The sequence below is a fragment of the Lynx canadensis genome, chromosome F2 (genome assembly GCF_007474595.2).
Source record: "Lynx canadensis isolate LIC74 chromosome F2, mLynCan4.pri.v2, whole genome shotgun sequence".
Taxonomy (NCBI): Eukaryota; Metazoa; Chordata; class Mammalia; order Carnivora; family Felidae; genus Lynx; species Lynx canadensis.
The window spans coordinates 82,215,853-82,242,731 of record NC_044320.2 but is presented as its reverse complement, the minus strand read 5'-3'; the positions used below and the strand labels follow the sequence as shown (position 1 = coordinate 82,242,731).

The 26,879-nt window shown below is 37.4% G+C and overlaps 1 protein-coding gene across 1 annotated transcript in view; it reads right to left on the bottom strand.

The window, feature by feature from the left end:
- The window catches only part of PRKDC (protein kinase, DNA-activated, catalytic subunit), a 202,260-nt gene that overhangs the window by 103,373 nt on the left and 72,008 nt on the right, over positions 1-26,879 (bottom strand). The window contains 12 exon segments of the mRNA XM_030303933.2: positions 337-402; positions 651-819; positions 2,443-2,621; positions 5,628-5,835; positions 11,787-11,914; positions 14,996-15,163; positions 16,246-16,344; positions 16,720-16,905; positions 23,872-24,075; positions 24,923-25,078; positions 25,516-25,648; positions 26,073-26,284. Coding sequence (XP_030159793.1) covers positions 337-402; positions 651-819; positions 2,443-2,621; positions 5,628-5,835; positions 11,787-11,914; positions 14,996-15,163; positions 16,246-16,344; positions 16,720-16,905; positions 23,872-24,075; positions 24,923-25,078; positions 25,516-25,648; positions 26,073-26,284 — 1,908 coding nt within the window.

The window sequence follows — 26,879 nt, the reverse complement described above, 5'->3', positions numbered from 1 at the left end:
ACCCAAGCAGGGCCAGAGCGTTATAATTCTGTATCTGGATGGATCTCAATTTCACAGAACAGATAAATTAACTCAGCAAAACACTGCTGGCATATGTCCTCCCAGCTCCTTTTATTGCCATTTTCTATCCTTTACTAGCTAAAAGAGCAAAAAGTCGAGTTATGATCATGTTTTTATAGGTGCCTGAGAGGCTGAACTACATTAAACTACCAGATTTTATAGTTCAAAGCAGACTTGATACTGGGAGTTTTTGTTCATCATAACATATTGCTTTTTCTTCTATAAGCTCTTGGTAAATTTTTTAAACTTAGGAACACCATTAAAAATTTGACTCACCTCAACTTCTACAGGAAATGTGTAGCAGCGTTTCAGGTCAATCAGATTTTCAAAAATAAGCAAGTTCTGTAAATCCAAAAAGTCGTAATAAAAATATCTGAATAGTGGAAATTGTCATTGCTGATGCTACTATAGAGTTAACGCTACTTATAATTCATGGGGAAGCATTTTGGCTTTAAAATATATACATACAGAACTCAAAGAACTACATCTTTAATATTATAAGAAGGTGCAAATTATGATACAATTTTAATTCATATAATCTAACTTGCAATCCTACAATGGCAGCAACAGTGAAAATTTCAGAAGCCTACCTTTTCAGGTTTTTCACTCAACAGAAAACCTTGGTAAAATTTTAATTCGGTGAAGACACAGCAGATAACAGAAATGGCACAGTTGTACGCAGCACAATGGTACAGTCTTCTCCTCTCTAGCAACTGATTCTCACCCGCCATGTTCTCTGTAAATGCATCATAGCACAATCTGCAGAGTAGATCCAGGTGAAAAATCAATTCACCTAACAGGGAAATCATCGCTAGAGCCCAACAATGCCCGACAACAGGATCTCAATTCAGTTTAGCCTTTTCCGAGTGTCAGGTTTGTGCCCAGCACAGTACCAGGTACCAAAAATAAAAGTCAAGCAAGTCACTATATTCATGCACACCTCGAGGGAAGACAGTGCCTAGGGATTTCACCACACCGTGGTATGCACAGCAACAGCAACAAGCACGGTAAGTTAAGACATGGAAACAAGGAAGATGGACAGTAACCCAGGCGAAGGAGCCAACGAAGTTTTAAGAGAAATTTTGATTTCTAAGTTATGTGAAGATTATGAGCAGAGAGAAGAGTGTCACTTCCAGCAAGGCATAAGCCACACTGCGTGTTCAGAAGATGAGGTGGGAACTGGCAGTGCCTGGCAGTGAGCCGAAGGTGGAGAGGCGGGCGTTCCCGGAAGAGCTCGCCTGCCATGCTAAGGAGCCTGGAGTGCATTCTGCACAATGCGATCTCCAAACAATGCCCAGATGGCCAACTACTTTTGAAAACAGTGTTGTCAGAACACAGCCATGTCCCTTCGTTTCCACATTGTTTATGACTGCTTTCCCAGTACACTGCAGTAGTTGCAAGAGACCATATAGCCTGCAAACGTGAAAATAGTTACTATCGAGTGGGACGTTTACAGGAAAAGTTTGCTGGCCCCTGTTACTGAAGATGAGGTTCTTTTGAAGTGTTTCAGGTAGGAGGATGAAACAATCAGGTTTACACTGCAGAAGTATTATCAGACTAGCAGCAGCACAGACAAAACTGATAGAGACAAGCCCAGGAGCGGGGAGAATAACGGAGAAGGAGACTACACTGCAGTGGTTCCCCAAAGAACACCAGACGCTACACGCTAGGTGAAGGAAGGAGGATGAGAAAAGGGCACCAGTCTTGGGAGTGCTGAGGAGATAACCCCCGCCAGATGTGATGACTGACAGGGTAGACATGCAGGCCGGAGAGATGAAGATGAAGGGAAATAAAACAGGACGCCCAAGTCTCTTGTTAGAGCAGATGAATGGATGCCGGGCACATCATTCCCCAAGGAGGTAAAAGAAGGGTGAGGGTAAGAGGACAGTATGGAACAGCTTGCTTGGGAAAGGCAAATGAGGCCTGGCAATGTCTGTGTCAGTATTAACTAAGAGGGAACTTCATGAGAAGGCCACTTTTAGAGAAAATGTATTGGACTGCTTTGTATTTTACAGAATACCTGCTTAAACATGCAATATTCCTTTAATTTCAAATGGAGGTCAGGAAAAATAAAATACATAAATCCCTTCGTGCTGTAAATCATGCCACTAAAAATATATCAACCTATTAAGGGAGGAAAATGGTAGAAAAAAACAATAAAAGAAAAGAAGTTTTATTCCTTATAAAAGATGAGTATAGGATAAAACACGTTACCCATAACCTGCTAAATTAAAGTACACCTAAGTAGTTTGTGCACAAGAAAGAAAACCATAAAAACTCATATTTAAGTAAACATTTATTCACATTATATACATGCATAAAATACATGCATCAAAAATATTAACGAATCAAATACAACCCCAAATTAACTAAAAATCTTACTTAATAAGTGTCTTTGTAAGTTCACTTCCTTCTGTAACACATGAGCCATGGAAAACCTGATTAATTTTAGACTCCTTTGAGTGAACATCATCTTTTGGAAGACGAGAATACATCACATCTAGGATCTTGTAACAGCCCATCTTCTTGGTGATTTGAGTATCAAAGGTAGATTCATTTAGCTAAGGAAAAGTAACAAGTAATTGTCTTTGGTCTCATCAAACAAGAAAAATAGTTTTTTAATATATCAAATGTTCAATTTAATACTCAATGCTCTTTACATAGAAAATAATTTTAACAAACATGTTGAATCGCTTCAATAGGAGACTGCCAAGGGTCAGAAACATGGGTATATTGATGTGTTACGTTGAATGTGGCAGGAAATAACACATAATATCCAAATAGAGAACTTAGGGCATCAATATAGGACTTTTACACAAAATCTTATCAAAGTCATGATGACAACAGGTGAAACTTCAATGTATTAAAAAACAAGATTTTCAACTATTTATGGTATTTCCTAAAGATATCCAAGTCCTAACTCCCAGAACCTATGAGTTCTCACAAGGCAAAAAAAGGACTTTGCAAATGTGATTAAGTTAAGGATCTTGAGATTGGGCGACAATTTTGGATTGGTCATGTGGGCCCTAGATGAAATCATATGTAACCGTATAAGAGGATACGTAAAGGGATGAGACAGAAAGGAAAAGGCAATGTGATGACAGAATTAGAGGTCGGAGTGACACAGCCACATACAAGTAATGCCAGCAGCCACCAGAAGCTGGAGGAGACAGGAAGTAGACACTCAGAGCCACAGGGGCAAGCGTGGCCATGACAACACCATAAATTTAGGTCAGTAAAACTAATTTTGGACTTCTGGCCTCCAAAACTGGGAGAGAATAAATCTCTGTTGTTCTAAGCCACCAAGCTTATGGTAATTTATTACTTGAAGATTCAGGAAATAACACACATTTTGGCATTAAGAGTTTAATCTCCTGTAACAAATGCCAAAAATATGAAAGTGACTTTGGAATTGGATGATGGGTAGAGGCTGAAATTTGCCATGCATGACAGAAAAAGCCTAAACTGCCTGCAGAAACTGCTGGTAGAAATACCAGCACTGAAGGCATTGCTGGTGAGGGCTCAGAAGGAAGTGAAAAAGCATGCTAGCAAAACCAAATTGTCTTAGGGAACATCTCAATCATCATAAACACATCTTTGGTATAAATATGGATGTTAAAGTAGCTGCCGGTGAGGTCTCAGAAGGAAATAAAGAACATATTTTTTGACACTGAAGGAAAGGAGATCCTTGTAATACAGTGGCAGAAAACTTAGCTAAATAGTGTTCTATGGCTGCACACACAGCAGAACTTACAAGCCATGCACTTGAATATTTAACTAAAAATTTCCAAGCAAATTTTTAGAAGGTGCTACCCCCTTTCTTCTTTGCTGCTTAAAATAAAATGTGAGGGGCAAGAGATAAATTGAGTTAGGAACTGCTGGGCAAAAAGAACCAAAACTTGATTTGAGAAATTCTCAGCTTATCCAGACTGTAAAAGATGCTAACATTAGGAGATTCACTGTTAAAAAAGTGGCTCCAGGGGCGCCTGGGTGGCGCAGTCGGTTAAGCGTCCGACATCAGCCAGGTTACGATCTCGCGGTCCGTGAGTTCGAGCCCCGCGTCAGGCTCTGGGCTGATGGCTCGGAGCCTGGAGCCTGTTTCCGATTCTGTGTCTCCCTCTCTCTCTGCCCCTCCCCCGTTCATGCTCTGTCTCTCTCTGTCCCAAAAATAAATTAAAAAAAAAAAAAAAAAAAAAAAAGTGGCTCCAAAGACAACAAGGGTGTAGCTGGACAATCTTGGACTACTGCTAAAGAAATTAAGCATGGGACTCATGGATGCCCTCAATTATTTCATCAGAACCAGGAACAGAGATGGAATTATCCAGCAAAGATCTGTGGAGGACTCTCCCGTTAGTAAACCTCTAAGGTATACATAGGAGAGCTACAGAGTTTTTGAGAATGTCATACCAGAAGAAACACCACCAGCTTGGACTGAAAGGGACAGAGACAAAATGAAATGAAAAAAGGCTGCTATAATCCCTGAATTCTACAGGCAAGAAAAACAAATAATTTGTTTTCTAGTTTCACAGGTCCACAAATGGAAAGAATTTTGCCCCATGATGGATCATACCCAGAATCCCACCCATACCTGATTCATATGATTTGAATGATGAAAAAGGACTCTGAGCTGATGATATTCAGATGCAACCTTGGACTTAAAAGTTGATGCTATAATGCATTTAGACTTTGGGGGATGTTGGGATGGGATAAATGTATTTTGCAAGAGGGAACATTTGGTGCAGGTGGACTGTATTCGGCTGAATAATATCCACATACAAATACCCACATTTTAATCACTGAAACCATGAATGTTACCTTACATGACAAAAAAGAACTATACAGATGAAATCAAGTAAAGGATCTTGAGATGGGGAGATCATCCAAGTGGGCCCTCAATACGACACATGCAGAGAGAAATTAGACAGAAAAGGAGGAGGTAATGTGACCACAGAAGGAGGGAGAGGAGTGATGGGGCCACAAGCCACGGAATGCTGGCAGCTGCCAGAAGCTGGAAGAGGCAAAGAACGGGTTTTCCCTTAGGGCCTCCGGAGCCTTGCAACACCTTGATTTCAGCCCGAGGAAACTGATTTCTGGCCTGCAGAACTATGAGAGAATAAGTTTTTGTTGTTCTACACCATGGTGGCGGTAATTTGTTATAGCACCCTCAGGAAACTAACACAGATCCCACGTAACTACAAGTTGTTACCAAAGTGTTGAAGTAATGCTCCTTGAGCAACAGAGATCTTCTGACTGAACATACGGAAGTTTTTAAGAACACCAGCCAAGGAGATTTATCAATTATTATTAATAGTCAATTTAAGGGGCGCCTGGGTGGCTCATTTGGTTAAGTGTCCAACTTCAGCTTAGGACACGATCTCACGGTTCGTGAGTTTGAGCCCCTCATCGGGTTCTGTGCTCACAGCTCGGAGCCTGGAGCCTGCTTCAGATTCTGTGTCTCCCTCTCTTTCTCTCTCCCTCCCCTGCTCACACTCTGTCTTACTCTCAAGAATCATAAATGAAACACTAAAAAAAATTTAATAGTACATTTAATAACAGATGTACAATACCTTTGTAAATCTAGACTTCAACACATCAATGGCATCCACCACAATTTTGCTAAAGAATTCTATCAAGGCATTCGGGCTACAGTGCCACAGCAGAGTGAGAAGGCAGCGATCTACAAATGCTTGGCGAGTGACATTTGAAAGTAGGTCATCCCTCTTGAACATTCTGTACACACTTTCCAAAAGGGCTAATTGTGTGACACATGAACTCCTAAGAAAAAAAGAAAATTGTATGAACATCCCTGCTTTGAACAAATATTTTGAGTGCCCACACATAAAACAAGCAAAATAAATACCAATGACTACAAATTAAAAAAATAACTTTAAAGATTATATATATATATATATATATGCATATATATATGTGTATATATGTATACATATATACACATATATATATGCATATATATATATATAATCTTTAAAGTTATTTGTAGTCATTGGTATTTATTTTGCTTGTTTTATATGCATATATATATGTGTATATATGTATATATATATACACATATATATATGCATATATATATATATATATACACACACACACCATGAAAAACAAGAAACATCTGTACATAAATCATATTATTATACTCATCCCCAGAAATCTTCATGCCAAATTTAGGCATTAAGAACAGTTTTCATTTACTTTCAAATCTGATGTTGTTTAGAAAACAGCTGAGGCTATGGGAGAGTCTCAGGCCTGAAGATGATAACAATTCCAGAATTTGAATCTCATGGATCATAATTTACAAATTCTAGTCTCTTCCTAGTAACAAACTGCCATTCGTATTTCCTATACAGAGATACATTCATCTGGCCCTTTACGTTCTTATCTGGAATGAAAGATACTTGAATGATCATCTATAAGATTCTGTCTATACATCTATAAACTAAGAATACAGTTAGTTTCTTCACCTATAAAAATGTGAGGTTAGGACTAAATGATTATTAAAATCTTTTTCCGGTTCTAAAATCCTCATACTCCGAAGGTAAATAGGAACCAGAGTAAAAATATTAGATGAAGGTAATTCAGTCACAAAACTGTAAGGCTGCAGGACAGATGCTACATGGGCTTCTGTAACATTTATTTGGGCACGGTCTTAGATTTAAATTCTTCTGAAGAGCTTCCTGATACTGAGCACAACAGAGATGCACAGCCCTAAAACTATTACACAGAAAGTTAAAAAGAGGAGCAGGGAAAGAAAAGGAAAAAGAGCAAAAATCTGGTAACAAAAAATGGGCCAGCAGACAGTTTACTTAAAATAAATGCAAATGAGCTCTAAATATATGAGTATATGCTCTATTTCACTCATAATAAGAGAAATATAAACTAAAACAACACTGAGAGACCCCCTCTCACCTATATAATTGGAAAAAAATCCAATTGTTTGACAATATACTCTGTTGGCAAGACTGTGATGAGACAGACACTCTCATACATTGTCGAGGGAATGTAAATAATCACAGCCTCAAAATAAGGGATGTGGTAAAAGCTAGCAAGGTTACAAATGCATTTAATTTTTGAATTACGTATAGAAATCCACTCCAAAGACATACTGGCAAAATACAAAATGACATATACACATGGCTATTCACTGTGACATTATTTTTAACAGCAAAAGACTGAGCCCAAGGGGGCTGCTTCAAAATAGCATGCTTTAGTGAATAATTATACAGTTATTTAAATAAAAAAGGATTGAAGAAGATCTCTTGGTACCAACATGTAGTGATCTGTAGAAGACATGAGATGGAAAAAAAAGGGAGGTGAAAAGGAATAAGAGAGGGGACAGAGACAGAAATAAGACTCCTGAATATAGTTCGTTATACAGATATGACCTTCAAATCATGTAAATGTTTTACATGTTCAAAAAGAAAATTAAATCAAAAGAAAAAACATAAACATTTCTAAAATCTGATAATTAAAGTAAGCATACCTAACTAATTGGTATAATAGCTACGTATTGAAGAAAACTTTACCAAATAATTTTGGAACACAAAACTCACAGAGAGTATATTCTAAGTAAATTATAATTAAAATGAAAATTTTAAATTGCACACACACACACAAAAGTCTTGCTGGAATTTTGACAGCGTTCACATTAAATTTATATATCAACTTAACAGAATTGCCATGTTAACAAATATTGAATCTTCAAATTCATGAACATGGGATGTCTCTCCATTTATTTAAATCTTTATTTTTTTATTTCCCTCAGCAGTGGACTATAATTTTTAGTGCACAGGTCTTGCGCTTTTGTTAAATTTATTACTAAATTTATTACTTTGTTTTTATGATGCTATTAAGAAAACAATTATATTCCTAGTTACAGCTTTGAAATGTTCTCAGCTCATATACAGAAAAGTTGATTTCTGAACATTGATCCGGTATCCTACAAACTTCCTATAATTGCTTATTAGTTCTGAAAGCTTTTTGTAGATCTTAGGATTCTCTCCCTCATGCCATCTGTGAATAAGGACAGTTTTGCTTCTTTCTTTCCAATCTAGTTGCCTTTTATTCCTTTCTCTTTCCTGACTGCACTGGCCAGAACCTCCAGTACTGTGTTGAACTGAAAAGAGTACACATCCTTGCCTTGTTCTCAGACTTAGGGGGAAAGCATTCAGTCTTTTACTATTAAATATTCTGTTGGCTGTTGGTTTTTCATAGATGACCTTTTGTCCTTTTCATCATGAATGGGTGTTGGGCTTTGTCACAAATTTATCTGCATCCACTAAAATGGGAATGTGATTTCTGTCCTTTATTCTTTTAATATACTATATACTATTCATTTTTTCTCAGATGTTAAATTAGTTTTGCATTCCTAGGACAAATCCCAATTAGCAACAGTGTGTAATATTTATATGTTGTTGAATGTGTTTTGTTTTGTTTTTTTAAATTTTTGAAAGACAGAATCTGATGGGGACAGGGTAGAGAGAGAGAGGGAGACACAGAATCCGAAGCAGGCTCCAGGCTCTGAGCTGTCAGCACAGAGCCCAACATGGGGCTCGAACTCACAAACAGTGAGATCATGACCTGAGCCTAAGTCAGACGCTTAACCGAATGTGCCACCCAGGTGGTTCCCTTGGCTGGATGTGTTTTTCTAATACATTTTTGAAAATTTGTGTGTCTATATTCACAAAGGATTCTGGTCTGTAGGTTTCTTGCAATGTTTCTTTCTGGCTTTATCTGTGTGATACTAGCCTCATAGGATAAGGTGAGAAGGATTCCTTTCTTCTGTATTTTCTGTGGAGTTTATCAAGTGTTGATATTTTTTCTTTAAATATTTGATGAAAATTCACCAGTGAAGCTATCTGGATCTGGGCTTTCCCTTGTGAGATTTTATTCTTTTCTTTTTGTGAAAAGATTTTAATTCTATTTATTTACTTACTAAAGGTTATACTCAGATTTTCTATTTCTTCTTGAGTCACTTTGGTATTTTGTGACTTTTTAGGAATTTGTCTATTTTAGTTAAGTTGAATTTGTTAGCATAATGTTATTCATATTTCCCTATAATCTTTTTAACTTCTGAGAGGTCAGTGGTAACACTCCCTCTTTCCTTCCTAATTTTCATGAACTGTACCTTCTTTGTTACTCCTAGTTTGTCTAGCTAACACTTCTTCATTTACCTTTTCAAAGAACAAATTTCAGTTTCACTGATTTTTCTCCACCATTTTTCTAATTTCGATTTCATTAATTGTCACTCTAATCTTTATTATTTCTTCCTTCTGCTTCTCTTCAGTTTAGTTTTCTTTTTCTTGATTTTAAGGTACAGGTTTATATTACTGATTTAGGATATTTCTTATTTTCTCTTTTTTTAATTATTAAACATAATTTATTATCAAATTGGTTTCCATACAACACCCAGTGCTCATCCCAACAAGTGCCCTCCTCCCTACCCATCACCCACTTTCTCCTCTCCCCCACCCCCCATCAATCCTCAGTTTGTTCTCAGTATTTAAGAGTCTCTTATGGTTTGCCTCCTTCCCTCTCTGTAACTTTTTCTTATTTTCTAATACAGGTATTAAAAAATACAAATTCCTCTCTAGGCACTGTTTTAGTTCTATCTCATACATTTGGATATGCTTTATTCATATTTCATTCAGATCAAATTCTGATTTGATCAAATATCAGATCAGATCTGATCTGATCAAATATCAGATCAAATATCTGATTTCACTCGTAATTTCTTCTCTGACCCAAGGGCTACTTACAAATGTATTAATTAGTTGGTTATTTAGAAGTGTTTTCTTCCATTATTAATATATAAATATCTTCATTATGGATGGCGAACATACTTTGTAAGATTTCATTCCTTTTAAATTTATTAAGACTTGTTTTATGGCTTCCATATGTGCTCAAAAGAATGTGTATTCTCCCATTGTATAGAATGTTCTATAGTTGGTTAATTATGGTTTTTTAAAATGTCAATAAAAAGGAATGAATTATTGATTCACACTACATCATGAACCTCAAAAACTTGCTAGAAAAAAAAAAGCCAGACATAAGAGATCACATATTCTATGATTCTATTTATATGAAATGTCCAGAAAAGGCAAAGTTATAAAGACTAAAAGTAGATTAGTGATTGCCTGGGGCTGGGAATGGGAATGTGAGTTAATATAGGATGTTATCAAGAGGATGAAATTATTCTATAGTGATGGCTGTACCACTCAGTAAAGTTACTAAAAATCACTGAATTCTATACTTAAATAGGTGAATTTTATGATATGTAAAATACAACTCAGTAAGACAAAATACCATGGATGTTTACAAATCAATATAAATAATGTTGATAAAAAAACAAAACAAAACAAAACAGGGCACCTGGGTGGTTCAGTCAGTTAAGGGTCCGACTTCATTTCAGGTCATGATCTTGCGGTTCATGAGTTCAAGCCCTGCATCGGGCTCTGTGCTGACAGCTCAGAGCCTGGAGCCTGCTTCAGATTCTGTGTCTCCCTCTCTCTCTCTCTCTCTCTGCCCCTCCCCTGTTCACACTATCTCTGTCTCTCAGAAATAAACAAACAAACGTTAAAAAAATTTTTTTAAAAAAAGACTCACTGGCTACAATTAGAAGTAGCCACAGCGTCAAGCCCTAACTTTAAAAATTAATTAAAAAATTAATGATCAAATTTGTTCCCTTTTGTCCACTGTGATTTCCTACAAAACTAAAACTATATTTGGGTAACCAAGTAGTCCTAGTAATAAAGGCAAGTTCATTACAACATAATTCTAGCTCTTAAATTTAGAAGGAATAAAAGGACTTTTTAAATGACCATTTGCAACTCCTGATAAAATAAATGATTTGGGGCAACTATCATAAATGGATGCTAGAACCTCAGGAAAAGACCACGCCAAACATAACTGATTAATCTTAGCATCATTAAAATTAAGACCACTTCACACCATGTGCCAAATGCCATGAACACGAAATACAGAGCATCCACTATTAAGTAATCTTGCCAAAACTTGAACCTGAATCTAACTAAGCTTTTAGACCTAACTTTCCACTTACAGGAAACCAGGGTTAGAGGAACGAGTTAAATGAAAAGAACAGACAAAAATCAGGTAAATCGAGGATGTAACTAACCGTGTAGGCCAAGTGTCCAGGTTTCTTTAACAACAACAAAAAAATAAGAGGGTAGGGGACTGTTCTAGATGAAGACAGACTGAGATACAACAGTGAAATGCCATGTAAAAAGATAATCCAACAGTCTAGAGCATTTAAGACAACTGGAGAAATCTGAAAACAGAATTACTGATAATTTTTCTCCGTTGATAACAGTACTATATAGCAACCCAAGAATAACAGTATAATTTTAAATACACATGCAGAAGTTATTAGAGGTGAAATGACATCGGGGATCTGCTTTGTTACAATAACTACAGCACAAGAGAAAAGAGGCTAAAACAGGGGTGATGAGGCCGGAAAATGCTGGAGTGTGTTTGATTTGGATGCTCAGTTACAGTCTTACCCTTTAGCTTTGACTATGCTTAAAATTCTCACAATAAGTTCTTTTTTCCTCCAAGAAAAATAGAATAAAATTTAGTTGTAAGAGTTGACTGCAATTGCCACTCAACCTTTTTTTGGAACAGAGAAGATAATTTCCCAAAGAAATAAAATGTATATGGTTCCTGGGGTCCCAGACTAGAATACTATGACTTACTTTCCAGCAATCTTTTTGAAAGTAGATTGAAATAATTCTTCCATAACATGTTGCTGTTCCCGACAAAGAATTTCTGTCATTAACTGCAACAATATAGGACTTTGAGATAATTCCAATGCATCTAGGAACTAGAAGAAACAACAATAATAATAATTTCCTTGGGTTTTTATTTTTGTTTTGAACAGTTCTAACAAAATTAAAACAGGCTTTCACAGAGAATTAACAAATGCTAATACTTCCACCATTTCTGCAGCTATAACGAATACCTGGCACATAATAAATGTTTGCTAAATATTTGAGTTTTGATCCTTTTAAGGTTTTGCAGATATGTTTCCCTCTTCGAGCGGTCAGGATCTTCTAAAGATCTGAACCCAGATTCTGAAACTCCACGATGATGTGCCTTCACTGAGGACTTTGTCTTCACCATTCCAGGTACTCTGGGGCTTTTTCAGTTTGGAGACCTGTGTCTTTTCCACATGACCTTCATCGCACAGCAGCTGTTCTAGCTACTCACCCAATGTTCTCATCTCTACTCTCCCATCTTCCATCTTGACATCCGTTTGTTCTACTTTCTGGGAAATGTCCTCAATTTTATCTTCTGTTTTGCAAAGTTGTTTTTTTTTTTTAATTTTGCTTTTATATATTTAATTTCCAAGAGCACTTACTTGTTCTACTTCATGGACACAATACCTTCTCTCCTCTCTGAAGTTACTCTTACAGTTTCTTTTATATGTTCTCATCTCCCATCTCCCTTTGTTGACTCAGTTCCCTGAGTTCCTTCTTCCTGTTGGTTTACATCTTTTTAGGCTGGAAGTTTTCTTCAAATGTTTAGTGACTGCACTTATATTTATATTAGAGCATTTACATTAAGAGAAAGTAATATGGATGCAATAATCATTAGGTAACAGACTGCTTGGGAACAGGATACTTAGAAGGTATCACTACATCAATGATCTGCTAATTGCAGAAATGCACCATTCAAGAGAGATGAGGCAGTCACCACTTTAACCAGGCCTCCAGATTTGAGGCCACTACCAGTGGGACAATGACAGTATTTGCCTCCTGATACGCTACTGTTGCCAAAAAGATTAGCCTGAATCTCATGACCACAGATTAAGCCTAACTTCTAGTTCAGAGGAAATACAGGGGATGGTGGACAAGTTAAAGAACATCTCATGGAAACAATCAAACAGGGGACAACATCCAAGAGAAGTATTCAAGAGAAGATCTGGAAGTTTCCTCCAAAAACACAATGTCATGGAAAAATAAAAGGGATGCGGTGAACTAGTTCTAGATTAAAAGATATTAGAGACATGACAATTTGATGCAATCATTAATTAGGTACTGGTTTGAAAAAAAACAGCTAAACATGGGGACGTTTAAAGCAATGTGAATACGCACTACGTAACACACAGTGTCAGAGGAGGGCTAATTTTCTTAGGTATAAAAACATTATTGTGCCTTATTATTATTATTCTCAGAACATGTATGCTGAGGTATTTAGGGGTGAAGTATCTTGATATCTGAAACTAACCTGCAAATATTTCAGTAACTAACATACCACATGCATACGTATACAGATAAAGCAAGTATGACAAAATGACAAAAGATGGTTATACAGATGCTTGACTGTTCTTTCCATTTTTCTGTATGTTTGGGGAAAATTATATAAAACAGACCCATCTGGGTGGATGGATGGTGTTTGTAAAATAGCCTTTCCACGTAGCTACTTTGCTTCCTTACAGGATGGTGATGGGTCCCACAGATAAGAAATCCAAGAAAGACAGAGTCAAGAGAAAAGTATTAAGCCTTTTGTGACTAGCCTTGGAAGTCACATAGCAACACTTCCACTGCATTTTTGTTTGTTTTGTTCTAAGTGAGTCTTCAAGGCCAACCCATATCCACAGGGGGAAAATTAGACTTTGTCTCTCAATGGAAGAGTCACACCGTAAAAAGAACATGTGGGACAAAATATATTGGTACAGTCATCTTTGGAAAATATAATCTGCCACACCTATACCCTATGTTTATCTCTACCTTAGCATTAGTGTATTTGAATCATCTGTTTCTTTCAGTTTCTTCCTTGTTTTACTCTAAGATAATATCTTCATCATTTTTGAGTATTCAGACATTAGCCCAGGGCTCAATCCATCACAAGTATGGCAGACCACTATCCACCCTCCAATGGTCATTCTCTTAATTTTTTATGGGTTGAATCCAAGTTCCAGTCAAGTACCCATATCATCTGCTTTTCAAAAGTATGCGATATACCACCTTGCTCTTATGAAAGACCTATATTAGAACCTATTTTCACTAACTGAAGAAATCCAGAGGATTTTTGCTTTTATGAAAAAAAAAAAAAAGCAAAAATAGCATTCTGCATTTGTTTTGCAGTAAGCTGTTACACAGGCAGCATATACCCTGAGTAACGAGAGCAGCACCACCAAGCTCTTTCCCCAAGAACTATGCTAGCATCTCAGTCAGCATCAAACTGCCATAGCTGTGAAGTAACTGTGTCTGTGAGCATCTGTGCTTTATCTCAATTTATTCTACGCAAGATGTGTCCTTTGGTATGAGAAGCACCTAAGAGACGACATTTTTTGGGTCTAGGAATGCTCAAAAAATTTCCATACAAGTTAATGGCAAATGCTTCTTTGCTTTATGCCATTCAGGCTTATAAAAGGTTTCACAGAAATGCTCTACTTTTGGATAGCAAGGGAAACCTGTATCTAGTTGCTGAAAAAAACAACAATCTAGTACTATACAGGAGAAACAAACAATCCACCACCTTGTTTAAGCCACTGATATTTTAGAGACCTTCAGCTGTACATTAAATAATACAGGTGATAATCACTAACTAATTAAATTTTCAAATAATCACTACTTAATTAAATTTTAGAAATTGAACCATATTGGTAATATTCCATTTCTTAGCTCTTTGGCATTATTTTTCTAAAAGTATATATTATGCATAAAATACTTCACAATATTTTTCTGCATAAAATATTTCAAATTAAAATGGGAGGAGGGTGAATTCTGAAAGATTTGGATATGCACCTGCTTCCACAGCTACCCAGCTTTCAAAATGAACTGAACTGAATTCTTACAGTTAGAATACTTCTCTGACTCAGAATATTTCACTTCTTTTCATCAAGAAATGTAACAGAAAAGCATTGTTTTAATTTTACTTAGTACTACTAAAAACTAACCTTTTTCATGCAATCTACATAATTACTGTAACGCAGAGTTCCCGGGGGAAATTCTTCAGACTTCATGGGGAAATTAGAAACAATAAGCTTTTCCAGAACATGCTTAAGGTCCTCAAGACTGCTTCCAGTAAGATTGGTAAAGAATGGAAGAAGAATTACAGCTTGACCCTGTGGGAGCAACGCAGACATATGAAACTGCACCAGTTGGTGCTTACGAATCCTACAGAATAAATAAAATTACTGCTTTCTAAAGGTTTTGCAAATAAAGCACTGTGTGGATTCAATGAATGACTTCAGAATACCTTCTAGATTACATTGAAGACCAACCTGAAGGCGATGCTGTATCTCAGCTTCCACTCTAGAGGCCAGTGGGCCAACTCAGGCCAATGTTAATTTAATTAATGTGTAATTAAACAGGATACTGTATATGACTCTGTGTGTGATTTTTCCTTCTACAAATATAGACTCTAGTAGAGATAAACTGGAAAAGTTTGGTGTGGAAAGTACATCCCGAACACCTATGGGGTAATTTATAAGTATTCCTTCACAGGACTAATTCAGAACTTCATAATAGAAGTAAAAGAAACTAGAAGAAACTAGATGCTGTTTTCTATCTCCCTTGTGTGGAAAGTAAGTTCTCAGACTCTCATATTGAGAAATGAGAAATTTGATTAATCATGAAACAGAAAATTCCAAAGAAACATCTTCATGACCTAGTAAAAAGATGGCTTTCATTAAGGCCACATTTTATTAGAGCATAAAATCTAATTATTATAGGACTTCAAAATTATAATATTAAGTTTTTGACCCTAAAAATTACCAAGATATATTTATTAATAGAAAAATAATTGAGTAATAGTTTAAATTCTGTCATTTGCTAATACAGCAATTCTCAAAAAAGCCAATTTAAATCATACATATGCAAAGATAAATGTTAATTTTTCTAAGTATGGTAAGCTCATTGTGACTATATTTATCTTTTAGAGACATATAAAAGTATGCACAGATCAGATAAAATGGTACCAGGGGTTTCCTTCAAGGATGTGAGTGACTGCATAGTTGAAGAGAGATGGCCATAGACAGACGGCTATTGAGGCTGAATGACTGGTATGTAGGGGTTATTCTCTGCTTTTGAGTATGTTTGAAATTTGCCATAATAAAAAACAGAAAATATCACAGATATGCAAAAATATAAAATGGGAAAATAATGGAGAATGTAATCTAAAAGAAAAATCTTTTTCACCACTTACCTTTAAATGTAAACCCAACTTTGAATCACCAAGTAGACTAGCATATGTTGTAAAAACTTCAGGGAATGCACTGTGATTTGTATTAAAAGATGAATCAATCTAAAGGAGGGTAAATAAAAACATGATACATTTCTATATTATGCCTCTAATTTCTTTTAACACGTTTTCCAAGTTTTTTAACTTCAGAAATAACCTATAAATTTGTTCTTGGGCTTCAATAATATTTTAACAATTCTTATCCTGAAATATTTTGAATCTATCTGGCAAGATGACATATGCAAAAACACTGAAGAGATAACGTATAAGATAAAGTATCAGAAAGGGAAAAAGTATAAAATGTAATCAGCAACTATGCAATAAAAATACTTTTTATTTATCAAACCAATGAGCTCTTAAGAAACCTCCATCAAATTTTTAAAGATACAACTTAGAGATTCTAAAACAACTGCATTTTTAATAGGTTTCTCAAGATACCTGCAAAATTTTTGCCAGTAAGGTCAGCACTGCCGTTTTACTTTCAGGAGCAGAGTCTTTGGCCCACCACGAGTCCCACTTCTTCCAGTTATGCAGAATTGTACTCGCAAGTTTCAGTCCTTGGTGTCTCTGGCTGGCTCGATCCCTGAAGCTCTGATCTAACATACCATTCAAAATGGCGCTCACCTGAAACAAGCGCATGGTGCTTGAAGAAAAATCCTCAACATCAAGACTGGCAGGTATAGAACAAAATTTACTTTCGGTTCAAAGCTATTCTTGGGAAATAAAGATACTATTTCTATAACAGCTGTTTATTTCACAACTCCTCAGATTTGAGAAGAGCAACTTAACATGTAAATTTTCCCACAAAAGCATCAGGTGGTCTCCTTTATGAAATCATGCTCATCCTGTCTCTTGTTTTCTTAGCTGGGGGCATTCTCGATGAGAGGAAGAATTAGCGCTCTTCTGTTGCATACGCACATGCACAGAAGCATACACAACAGGCTTGCACGCACACATTTCCTGTCCCACCACCTTTCCAATAGTGACATCCTAATTTTGGTTAGATTACTATTCAATATTCTTATCATTACGACAATGTAAACATTATGCACAACATTTTGATCTCCCTGAAGTTAATATTTCCCTGCTTTCTTTCCTGTTTTCAATGTGCCTATCATTATTTGTCATCAAATTCTCCCAAATTAATGAAACCTCCTCAAGACATCTACACACAACAAGAAGTCTATCAGCTCCATCTCAGTGGCAGCACAGCTCCCACTCTGGAATGTCTAAGGTCACTGTTCTTTGGGTGTCACCTCAGCATCCTCCAGGAGACTGGTCCCCTTCTCTGTGTTTGAGCCAACTTCCCAGATCCAACATCCTCCTCTTTCTTGACTGACTGATGAGAGTGCAGGGGAGAGAAGATTCCTTTGAGATCTGGCACATCTGAAACATCTGCATTCAACTCTCACATATGACTGATGGTTTGGCCAGATTCCAGGCCAGAACTCCAGGTTGGAATCTTCTTCGCTGAGTTGTGAAAGAAATTTGGCTTACAGTTTTCCAGTGTCCTCTTTGCAGTTGGAAAGACAAACGGCATCTGATCTCTTGATCCCTTTAAATGTAATCAGGTTGTCTCCTGCAGAAACTTTTTAGAATCTTTTCTCGTGGTGAACCCCTGGGTTCTGAATTTTCAAGAAATTTACTCCATGTGGAGCTGCTTTCATACGCTGTGCTGGATATTCAATGGCCCTTTCCCATCTGGAGACTCAAGGCCTTCAATTTGGGCACATTCTCCTGAGCTGTGTTATGCATAAAGGCCTTTCCTTGGGCCTGTCTTCCCTCTGGGGTGGAGGTCCTGGTGTTACACCTTATCAATGGATCCCAACATTCTCTCTACTATTTTCTGTTTTGCCTTTTTACTTTATTCTCTCTGAGAGTTCCTAAATTTTATCTTCCAAACCCATGTCATTTTTAATTTCTGATGCCTATGCTTAATTCCCAAAAGTTTTTTTTGTATGGTGTTCTTTTCAGTACCAATTCTTATTTTGTCAATGCACTGTCTCCTTTCATCTTTCTGAGGTTCTTTTCTCTTTACATTTCTATCTCACTGAATAGTCTCTGTGTCAAGTGGCTTTTTAGTTGCCTCTCCCTTTTAAAATCCATTTCCTCAAAGGCTGGTGCTCCTTGGCTGTCGACACATATTGAGGAACTGACTACAGGTACTGTGCAGTGGGCAGGGTTCACTGGCAGTAAAGATCTCTGTAGGTTGATCTGGCTGGGCAATGATGATACTTAATCTTTATTTTCTTTTAGGCTTGTCAAAATATTCTGATACCCTGCCTGAAGGTATATACCTAATTGACCATATTCTGGGAGCCAAACTGGGGGGAAAGAGCTAATAGCCTCAAAATTCAGACTTCAAGGAGGTTTTCACTCAACTTCCTTGTTTCAAGAAGGTATTCCTACACCAAAGATATACAAAGCATCATAAGAGACCACTATGAACAATCACCAACAAATGGGACAACCTAGAAGAAATGGATACCCTAGAAACATACAACTTTCCAGGATTGAATCATGGGAAGATAATCTGAACAAACCAATTAATAGTAAGGAGGTAGGATTAATAATCAAAAACCTCCCAACAAACAAATGTCTAGAGCAGAATGGCTTTACTGGTATATTCTACCATTTAAGGAGGAACTAACACCAATCCTTCTCGAACTCTTCTAAAAAAGCTAGAAGATAAGACAACACTTCCATACTTATTCTTTGAGGCCAGCATGACCCTGGTACCAAAACCAGATAAGGAAACTACAAGAAAAGAAAATTACAGGAAAGTATCCCTGATGAACATAGATGTAAAATTCCTTAACAAAATATCAGCAAATCAAATTCAACGATACTTTAAAAGGATCATATACCATGATCAAGCGGGGTTTATTTCAGGGATGCCAGGATGTTCAACATCCACAAATCAATTGGTGTGATAAGCTACATTAACAAAATAAAGAATGAAAAGCATATACTCATCTTAATAGATGCAGAAAAAACATTTGATAAAATTCAACAACTACTCATGATTAAAACTCAACAAATTGGGGGCACCTGGGTGGCTCAGTCAGTTAAGAGTCTGATTTCAGCTCAGGTCATGATCTCATGGCTTGTGAGTTCAAGCCCTGTGTCGGGGTCTATGCTGACGGCTCAGCGCCTGGAGCCTGCTTCGGATTCTGTGTCTCTCCCTCTCTCTGTCCCTCCCCAGCTCATGTGCGCGCACTCTCTCTCTCTCTCTCAAAAATAAATAAAAACACTAAAAAAAATTTTTAAAAAACTCAACAAAGTGGGTACAGAGAGAACATGCTTCAACATAATAAAGACCATATATGACAAATGTACAGCTGACATCATACTCAATAGTGAAAAACTGAAGAGCTTTTTCCCTACAATCAGGAACAAGAAAAGATGTCTACTCTCACTTTTATTCACCACAGTACTGGAAGTCCTACCCACAGCTATCAGACAAGAAAATGGAATAAAAGGCATCAAAAACAGAAAGGAAGTAGTAATACTATGTCTATTTGCAGATGGCATGATACTATATATAGGAAACCCTAAAGACTCCACCAAAAAACCTGTTAAAACTACTCAACAAATTCAGTAGAGTTATAGGATACAAAACCAATATACAAAAATCTGCTGCGTTCCTATACACTAATAACCAACTATCAGAAAGTGAAATTTAGAAAACAATCCCATTTACAATTGCATCACAAAGAATAAAATACCTTGGGGTGCCTGGGTGGCTCAGTCCGTTAAGAGTCTGACTCTTGATTTCAGCTCATGTCACGATCTCATGGTTTGCAAGATTGAGCCCCGTGTTGGGCTCTGCACTGACAACGCAAAGCCTGCTTGGGATTCTCTCTCCCCCTCTCTGTCTTCCCCTCTCCCACCTGCAGATGCACACATGTGCTCTGTCTCTCAAAAATGAATATATAAGCATTTACTAAAACAATAAAATGCCTAGGAATAAATTTAACCAAGGAGGTTGAAAACCTATACGATGAAAACTAGAACACATTGATTAAAAAAAACTGAAGATACAAATAAATGGAAGGATATTCATGCTCATGGAATAAAATAATATTGATAAAATGTTGATGCCATTCAAAGCAATCTACAGACTCAATACAATCCCTATCAAAATTCCAATGGCATTTTTCACAAAAATAAAACAATCCTAACATTTGTATGGAAGCACAAAAGACCCTGAATAACCAAAGCAATCTTGAGAAAGAACAACAATGCTGGAGGCATTATGCTGTAATCAAAACAGTACGGTATTGGCATAAAAACATAGGTCAATGGAACAGAACAGAGAGACCAGAAACGAACATGTGCAAGGAGCCATACGATGATGACGGACAAAGGAGCTAAGAAGATACAATGGAAAAAGGATACTCTCTTCAATAAATGGTGATGGGAAAACTAAACAGCAACATGTAAAAGAATGAAACTTGCCACATATTTTACACCATACAGAAAAATCAAGACAAAATGTGTTAAAGACGTGAACTTAAGATATGAAGCCATAAAATTCCTGGAAGAAAATTCAGGGCATAAGCTATTTGACTTTGGTCTTGGCAATGGTTTTTTTTGGATCTGACATGAAAAGCAAAGGCAACAATAGCAAAAATAAACAAGTGGAACTACATTCAAACTATAAAGCTTCTGCACACAAAAGAAATCATCAACAAAATGAAAAGGCAAGCTATAAAATGGGAGGAAATATCTGTAAATCATGCATCTGATAAGGGTTAATATCCAAAATACATGAAGGATTCCTACAACTAAACAGCAAAAAATTAAACAATCTGATTTAAAAATGGGCAGAGGAACTGAATTAGACATTTCTCCAAACAAGACAGATAGTCAAACGGTATATGAAAAGGTGCTCAGCATCAAAATCACCAGGAAAATGTAAATGAAATATCATCTCATCCCTGTAAGAACAGCTAGCATCAAAGAGACAAAAGTGTTGGCGAGGATATGAAGAAAAACTCTTGTGCACTGTTGTTGGGAATGCAAACTGGTGCAGCTGCTATGGAATACAGTGTGACAGTCCCTCCAAAAATTAAAAATAGAAGTATGATTTGATCCAGCAATTCTACTTCTGGGTATACATCTGAAGAAAAGGAAACCACAACCTAGAAAACATATCTGCACCCCCATGTTCAGTGCAGCATTATGTACAATAGCCAAAGACATGGACACAATCTAAGTGTCCATCAACAGATGAATAAAGAAGATGTGGCATATACATATACAATGGAATATTATTCAGCCACTAAAAAAAAGAAAATTCTGCCAATTGTCACAACATGGGGTGGACCCTGATGACATTACGCTAAGTGAAATAGGTCCTACAGAGAAAGATAAAAAATGATTAAAAAAAAAAAGATTAAAAAAAAGATAGAAAAAAAAGATATCACTTATACGTGGAATCTACAAAATAGAACTCAAAGATACACAGAACAGACTGGTGCTTTTCAGAAAAGAAGATTAATAAATTTAATTATAATAAATTAAATACTTCTGTAGAGAACAAACACTCCAAGATTGAAAGATTAATGGCCGGTAGGAAAAAGGACTTTTGCGAAAAGGTCTACTATCCTTAATATACAAAAACCCCTTAAAAACTAATAAGAAGGTTCACCCCAACAGAAAAATGAGCAAAATACAAAACATCAGCACACACCAGAAACATTTTGGTTGTTCAAAAATACTAGTGGGAGGGGCACCTGGGTGGCTCAGTCAGTGAAGCATCCAACTTTGGCTCAAGTCACGATATTGCGGTTCATGAGTTCAAGCCCCACATTGGGCTCTCCACTGCCAGCAAGGAGCCTGCTTCGGATCCTCTGTCTCCCTCTCCCTCTGCCCCTCCCTGTTTGTCCTTTCTCTCTCTTTCAAAAATAAGTGAATGTTAAAAAAAAAAAAAAAATACTAGTGGGAGACAAAGGTCATAAGAGTTCGAGAACTGACATTAAACTTGAGAGATTAAAATACAAAACAGAGTTTTCACTTGTGGAATAATAAAATGTTTTTCATATGGTGCCAAGTATTTCAAACTTTACCTCATTACTCTAATACTGGTGTTACATACAGAACATGACTCTACTCTTAATTACAGGTCTTTCCCTAATAAACAACAAAAAAGACATCCTCCACTCAGCTCTGCCTAGGGTGCCCCAGCACAGAGATACCTATCTCTTGTAGAAATCTGGCTGCCCCGAGTGTCCTCAAGTGGGGAAGGATCAATCCCCTGAGGACAAGGCAAGGCCAGGTAACATGGCAGGAGGGCAGGGGACAGCTACATTTCACACAGTCCTCCCCTCTTTGGCCTCTCCTTCACATCCTGCTCTTGGTACTCTGGAGGCCTGGGACTCTATTGCCAGACCCAAGAAAGCCTAGGCTCTACAGCACAGATCAGCTGTCTGTCTCCCCACTGCTATGTCATACTGCAGCTTTCTTGGATCCCAAAGTCTGTTACGACTTGCCCTTTTGCTAGAAATAGCTTCCAAAGTGTTGTCTCTCTTCTCTTTTCTCCTTTAATCTGTGTCTTTTAAGACTGTGTTTAAAAAAAAGAAAAACCACAAACCCATTTCTGTCACTTTAGAGGGAGCTGAGGAGGAAGTGGAGATAAATGTGTATGGCTTTTATCCATCACCTTCACCAGAAGCCTCAATAGCTTCGGAGATCAAAATGTTCTACTTATTAAAAGTTCATTTCTAACTTTAAAAAACATAAATACCTAGTACAATCTGACACAAAGTACTCTCCTACAACAGACAAACACTGTTTGGAATAAAAGCTTAATTTAATAGGAAATTATGTACTCTCCCTTAAAATGGCCATTCCCAATAGTTCCCAGTTCCTGACTGTCTACAGACTGGGTTAAATTGAAAAATTTTACAAGTTTAACAAACCAAAGTCAACATATACTAAACACTGAGCTCCAAGGTTCAATGTGAGGGGGCCTAGTGGGCTACAGTAGGATCGCACAGGAAATGATGGCTCTCTGTGCCAACCTGTGAAAGGACCGTAACTATAGAAAGGAGACTGAATGTACAGGACCAACTGGCGGCTGTTGCAAACACAAAGGCGGGCTCAGGCCTCACGACGGTCTTAGGAGCTCCAACGCCATTTCTTCACAAAAGTCAACATCCTACATAGCTGTGCCTTGTAATATTAGGCCTAGAAATTCTGGGGGAATGAGAGATTAGAAACAATAATCCACGTTTCAACATCCATTTAACATTATTAACTGTTCATAAAAGCTGTGTTTTCTTCCCTTTGATTTTGTTTTCAAACACTGGCAAAAGTTTTAAACCTTCCAGGAAGAGATCCTGTTTTGTTCTAATGACATTTTTCAAGAACATGGCAATCTTTTTATAAGCATTATATAAGAAAATATACTTCATTTAAATAAAAATTCCACAAAGAACTCACAAGTGCAGGTAGTGTGCTACAGGAGCAGTCTTTAGCTAACACCACAAGGGTCTCTGGACCAATGTGTGGAGTTTGATGGTAATTCTTGCTACAAGAAAAAATAGTAAAAATAATAAAGATAAAAAATAAAAATTTCATTACCATTTTGGGATTATCCACAGACGATTTCAGGAGTTCCAATACTGCAAGATCTAGATTTTTCAACAATTCAGTGTTGACTGTCTCTGAGAACAAGCTATAAAAATACTCCCCGTGACAGAAGCTGGCCATGTTTCTCTGGGACGCTCCTGAGGGTGGCAGAGACAACACTGCTGTATCCAGGAGAAGATTCACAAGGTGCTCGCACTGTGAAGAAGCAAGGAAAGGTACGATGATAAGAGTATGTATCTTACCTGCTACAGAAAGACTCCTGGGAAGCTGCTAACTTTGAGAGTGGAAAATCACACGGTAAGGTCTAAAGAGAACCTCATATTTGAAGGTCTAGGTTCAAGTCTGAATTATATGCATTTCAATGACCCTGTACTTTCTAGGTTTCGTTTTGTGAAAGAAATCTTCCCTGACTCATGTTTCCCCCAAATTCCCAGAGAATCTTGTTGTTTCTTTGAGGAGACAGGATAGTAAGAGTACTTTTAGACGATTTAAATACGTAACTTGTTGACATTAAGTGAACAAAGGGGCAAAGAAGAGCTTTCTGCTACAGGAGAAGGGAGGACAGATTGGAAGGAATGAACACATAGGACTGGTCAACAGATCTCAGCTACAGCAGAGACTGTTTGAGGCCAGCCCTATATGGTTCAAAAAGCCATGAAGATATATCTTTCTGTGGTGCCTCTGGAATTATCCTCCAGGGGTGCTCCCAAATCAGCCACCTGAAGATCACTAAGGACAGGGGAAGAGGAAGCCACTGTGTTAACAGTCCAGCTTTATAGACACAAAATGTTCTCTGCCCTCTAAAGTCTTTTTGGAAACAAAGTGGGATAGACAAAACCCCAGTTTAAGAAGAATCTTATCCTATTTCTTTTATCTAAAAAACCTTTTAGAAAGTAAGTCAGATCATGTAAATCTATTAAAGTACTTATGGAGCGAAGAACTTAACTAAATTCCAACTAAATTCCTGTTTTTAGAAACATGTTACGAATGAGCTATATATTTCCATCAGCAGGATAGCACAGCGTGCAGCTGCTGTTCCTACCTGTACTCCAAAAGCAAAGGCCAACTCCAGAAGTCCACTGGCTAGTCGCTTACAACTGGGGTCTAGTGAAGGAAGGCACTGTCGTTCGTCCCCAGGTGCAATGCTTTTATAAACCAGGGAAAGAAGTTTTGTGCCAACAGAATACTGATCTGCAGACTAAAATAAAGTCAATACTAAAACATCCAGCACTAAGATATTTTATAAAAACACACAATTTCATACCTTTCATTAATTAAAAATATCCATGGTCATTAACAGTGACAACTACCTTCTAATTGTCAGGAAAATTTTCACTCAACTTTGCTTTGCATGTTATATTTTTTCATTTATATTGCCTAGCCACAGGGCACAATAGCAGTCTCCAAAGTTCTTCAGAAGGCTGTGGGAAATATACATGTCCTTATTTTCATTTTACACTTATAAATTTGTATATCTGTAGTCTAAGTCAGCACGTCTGGAACAAGTCATTATGTAATTCCCATTTCAGCACATCCCATACATACAGGATGTGTGAAACACACATATATACAAGGAAATGGACTGCTTATGTTAATCAACTAAGAGAAACGTAAAAACGCATTGGCTCTGTTTACCTGAAATGGTAAGACAACATGCAAAAAACCAGCTCTGTGAAGTTGTTTACAAGCCGACACGACAGAAGCCAGCTTGGCCCTATCCACAGAAGCATCAGGGCCATATAGGTCAACGGCACAAAGCTCCTCAATGCTGCCATGTGAGAAAAACAAAAAGAAACTAGATGAGTGCTAGCTCACCAAATTAGCAGGATACACCAAAAAACCGTGTGTGTTCTGTTATAACTGTGTTAATTGCCTGACACTCAAATTCATTACGTGACCTGGGAAAGCAAACACAGGTTAACACTGAACAAGGGGCCCAGGCACTAATCCAGCCATGGAAATCAACATGGGGCTGAGCCACACCTGAGACTTGCTTACCATAAGGCGCAGGGGAGGCATTTGTTAAATAGATGATCTTCAAACAACTAATGAGATTCTCTGCGTCAAGCACCCCACTGATGAGATCCTTTACTCTAGGAAACGGGACTACAGCAGCCACACGTGTGGCTGCCAGAATACGCTGCAACCTCAAAGGGCACAACACTGATCCCAAGCACGATCTGAATGCCCACCTCCGTGCTGTTAGTTCTTCCTTGAGGTGCATCTCCAGGATGTCTTTGTACGGGGACTTCTTTAGTGCTTTCATCAGGTCCACGCAAACATCAGGAAGACGATTCATAACTAGGACATCACCGATATTGAAACCTATGCTTGAGGGCTCACATAGGGTTTTCACCAAGAGTTTCATAAGGTTTGTGTTATTACATAAACCCTTCTCAAGGAGCTGCAAAAGATGATTTGCATAAAAACACATCCATGAGTCAGCATTTAGATTTTCACTAGTGTAAGGTCCATGAAGCTGGGAATTTTTGCCTGGCTGAAGCAGGGGTTGTCAAACTTTCTCTGTAAAGGGTCAGACAATAAATGTTTTAGGATTTGTGGACCCAGTGGTCTCCACCGCAACTACTTAACGAACTGCCATTATAATATGAAAGCAGCCATGGACAATACATGGACAAATGGACTCGGATGTGTTCCAATAAAACCTTCCTTACAAAAGCAGGCAGCAAGTGGGAAGTGGGCTGTGGACCATAGTTCTATGGCTCCTGGTTTAGGGCTATGCTGTACCTGCAGACAGCCTTGCATACAGTAGGCACTCAGTATGTATTAACTGGATGGACTGACTGGACTTTGTTTATATAATAAGCTTCACAGATACATTTACAAATATTTGCTAATGTACATTTCCTAAGGCAAATGTTTGATCGATCATAGCATAAAATGCAATATCCAATAGAACATTTAGAGAAACTATTTTGTACTTTATTCACACAGTAAGATAAAAACGCTGCATTTTATTACTTTCGAGAACACATAAC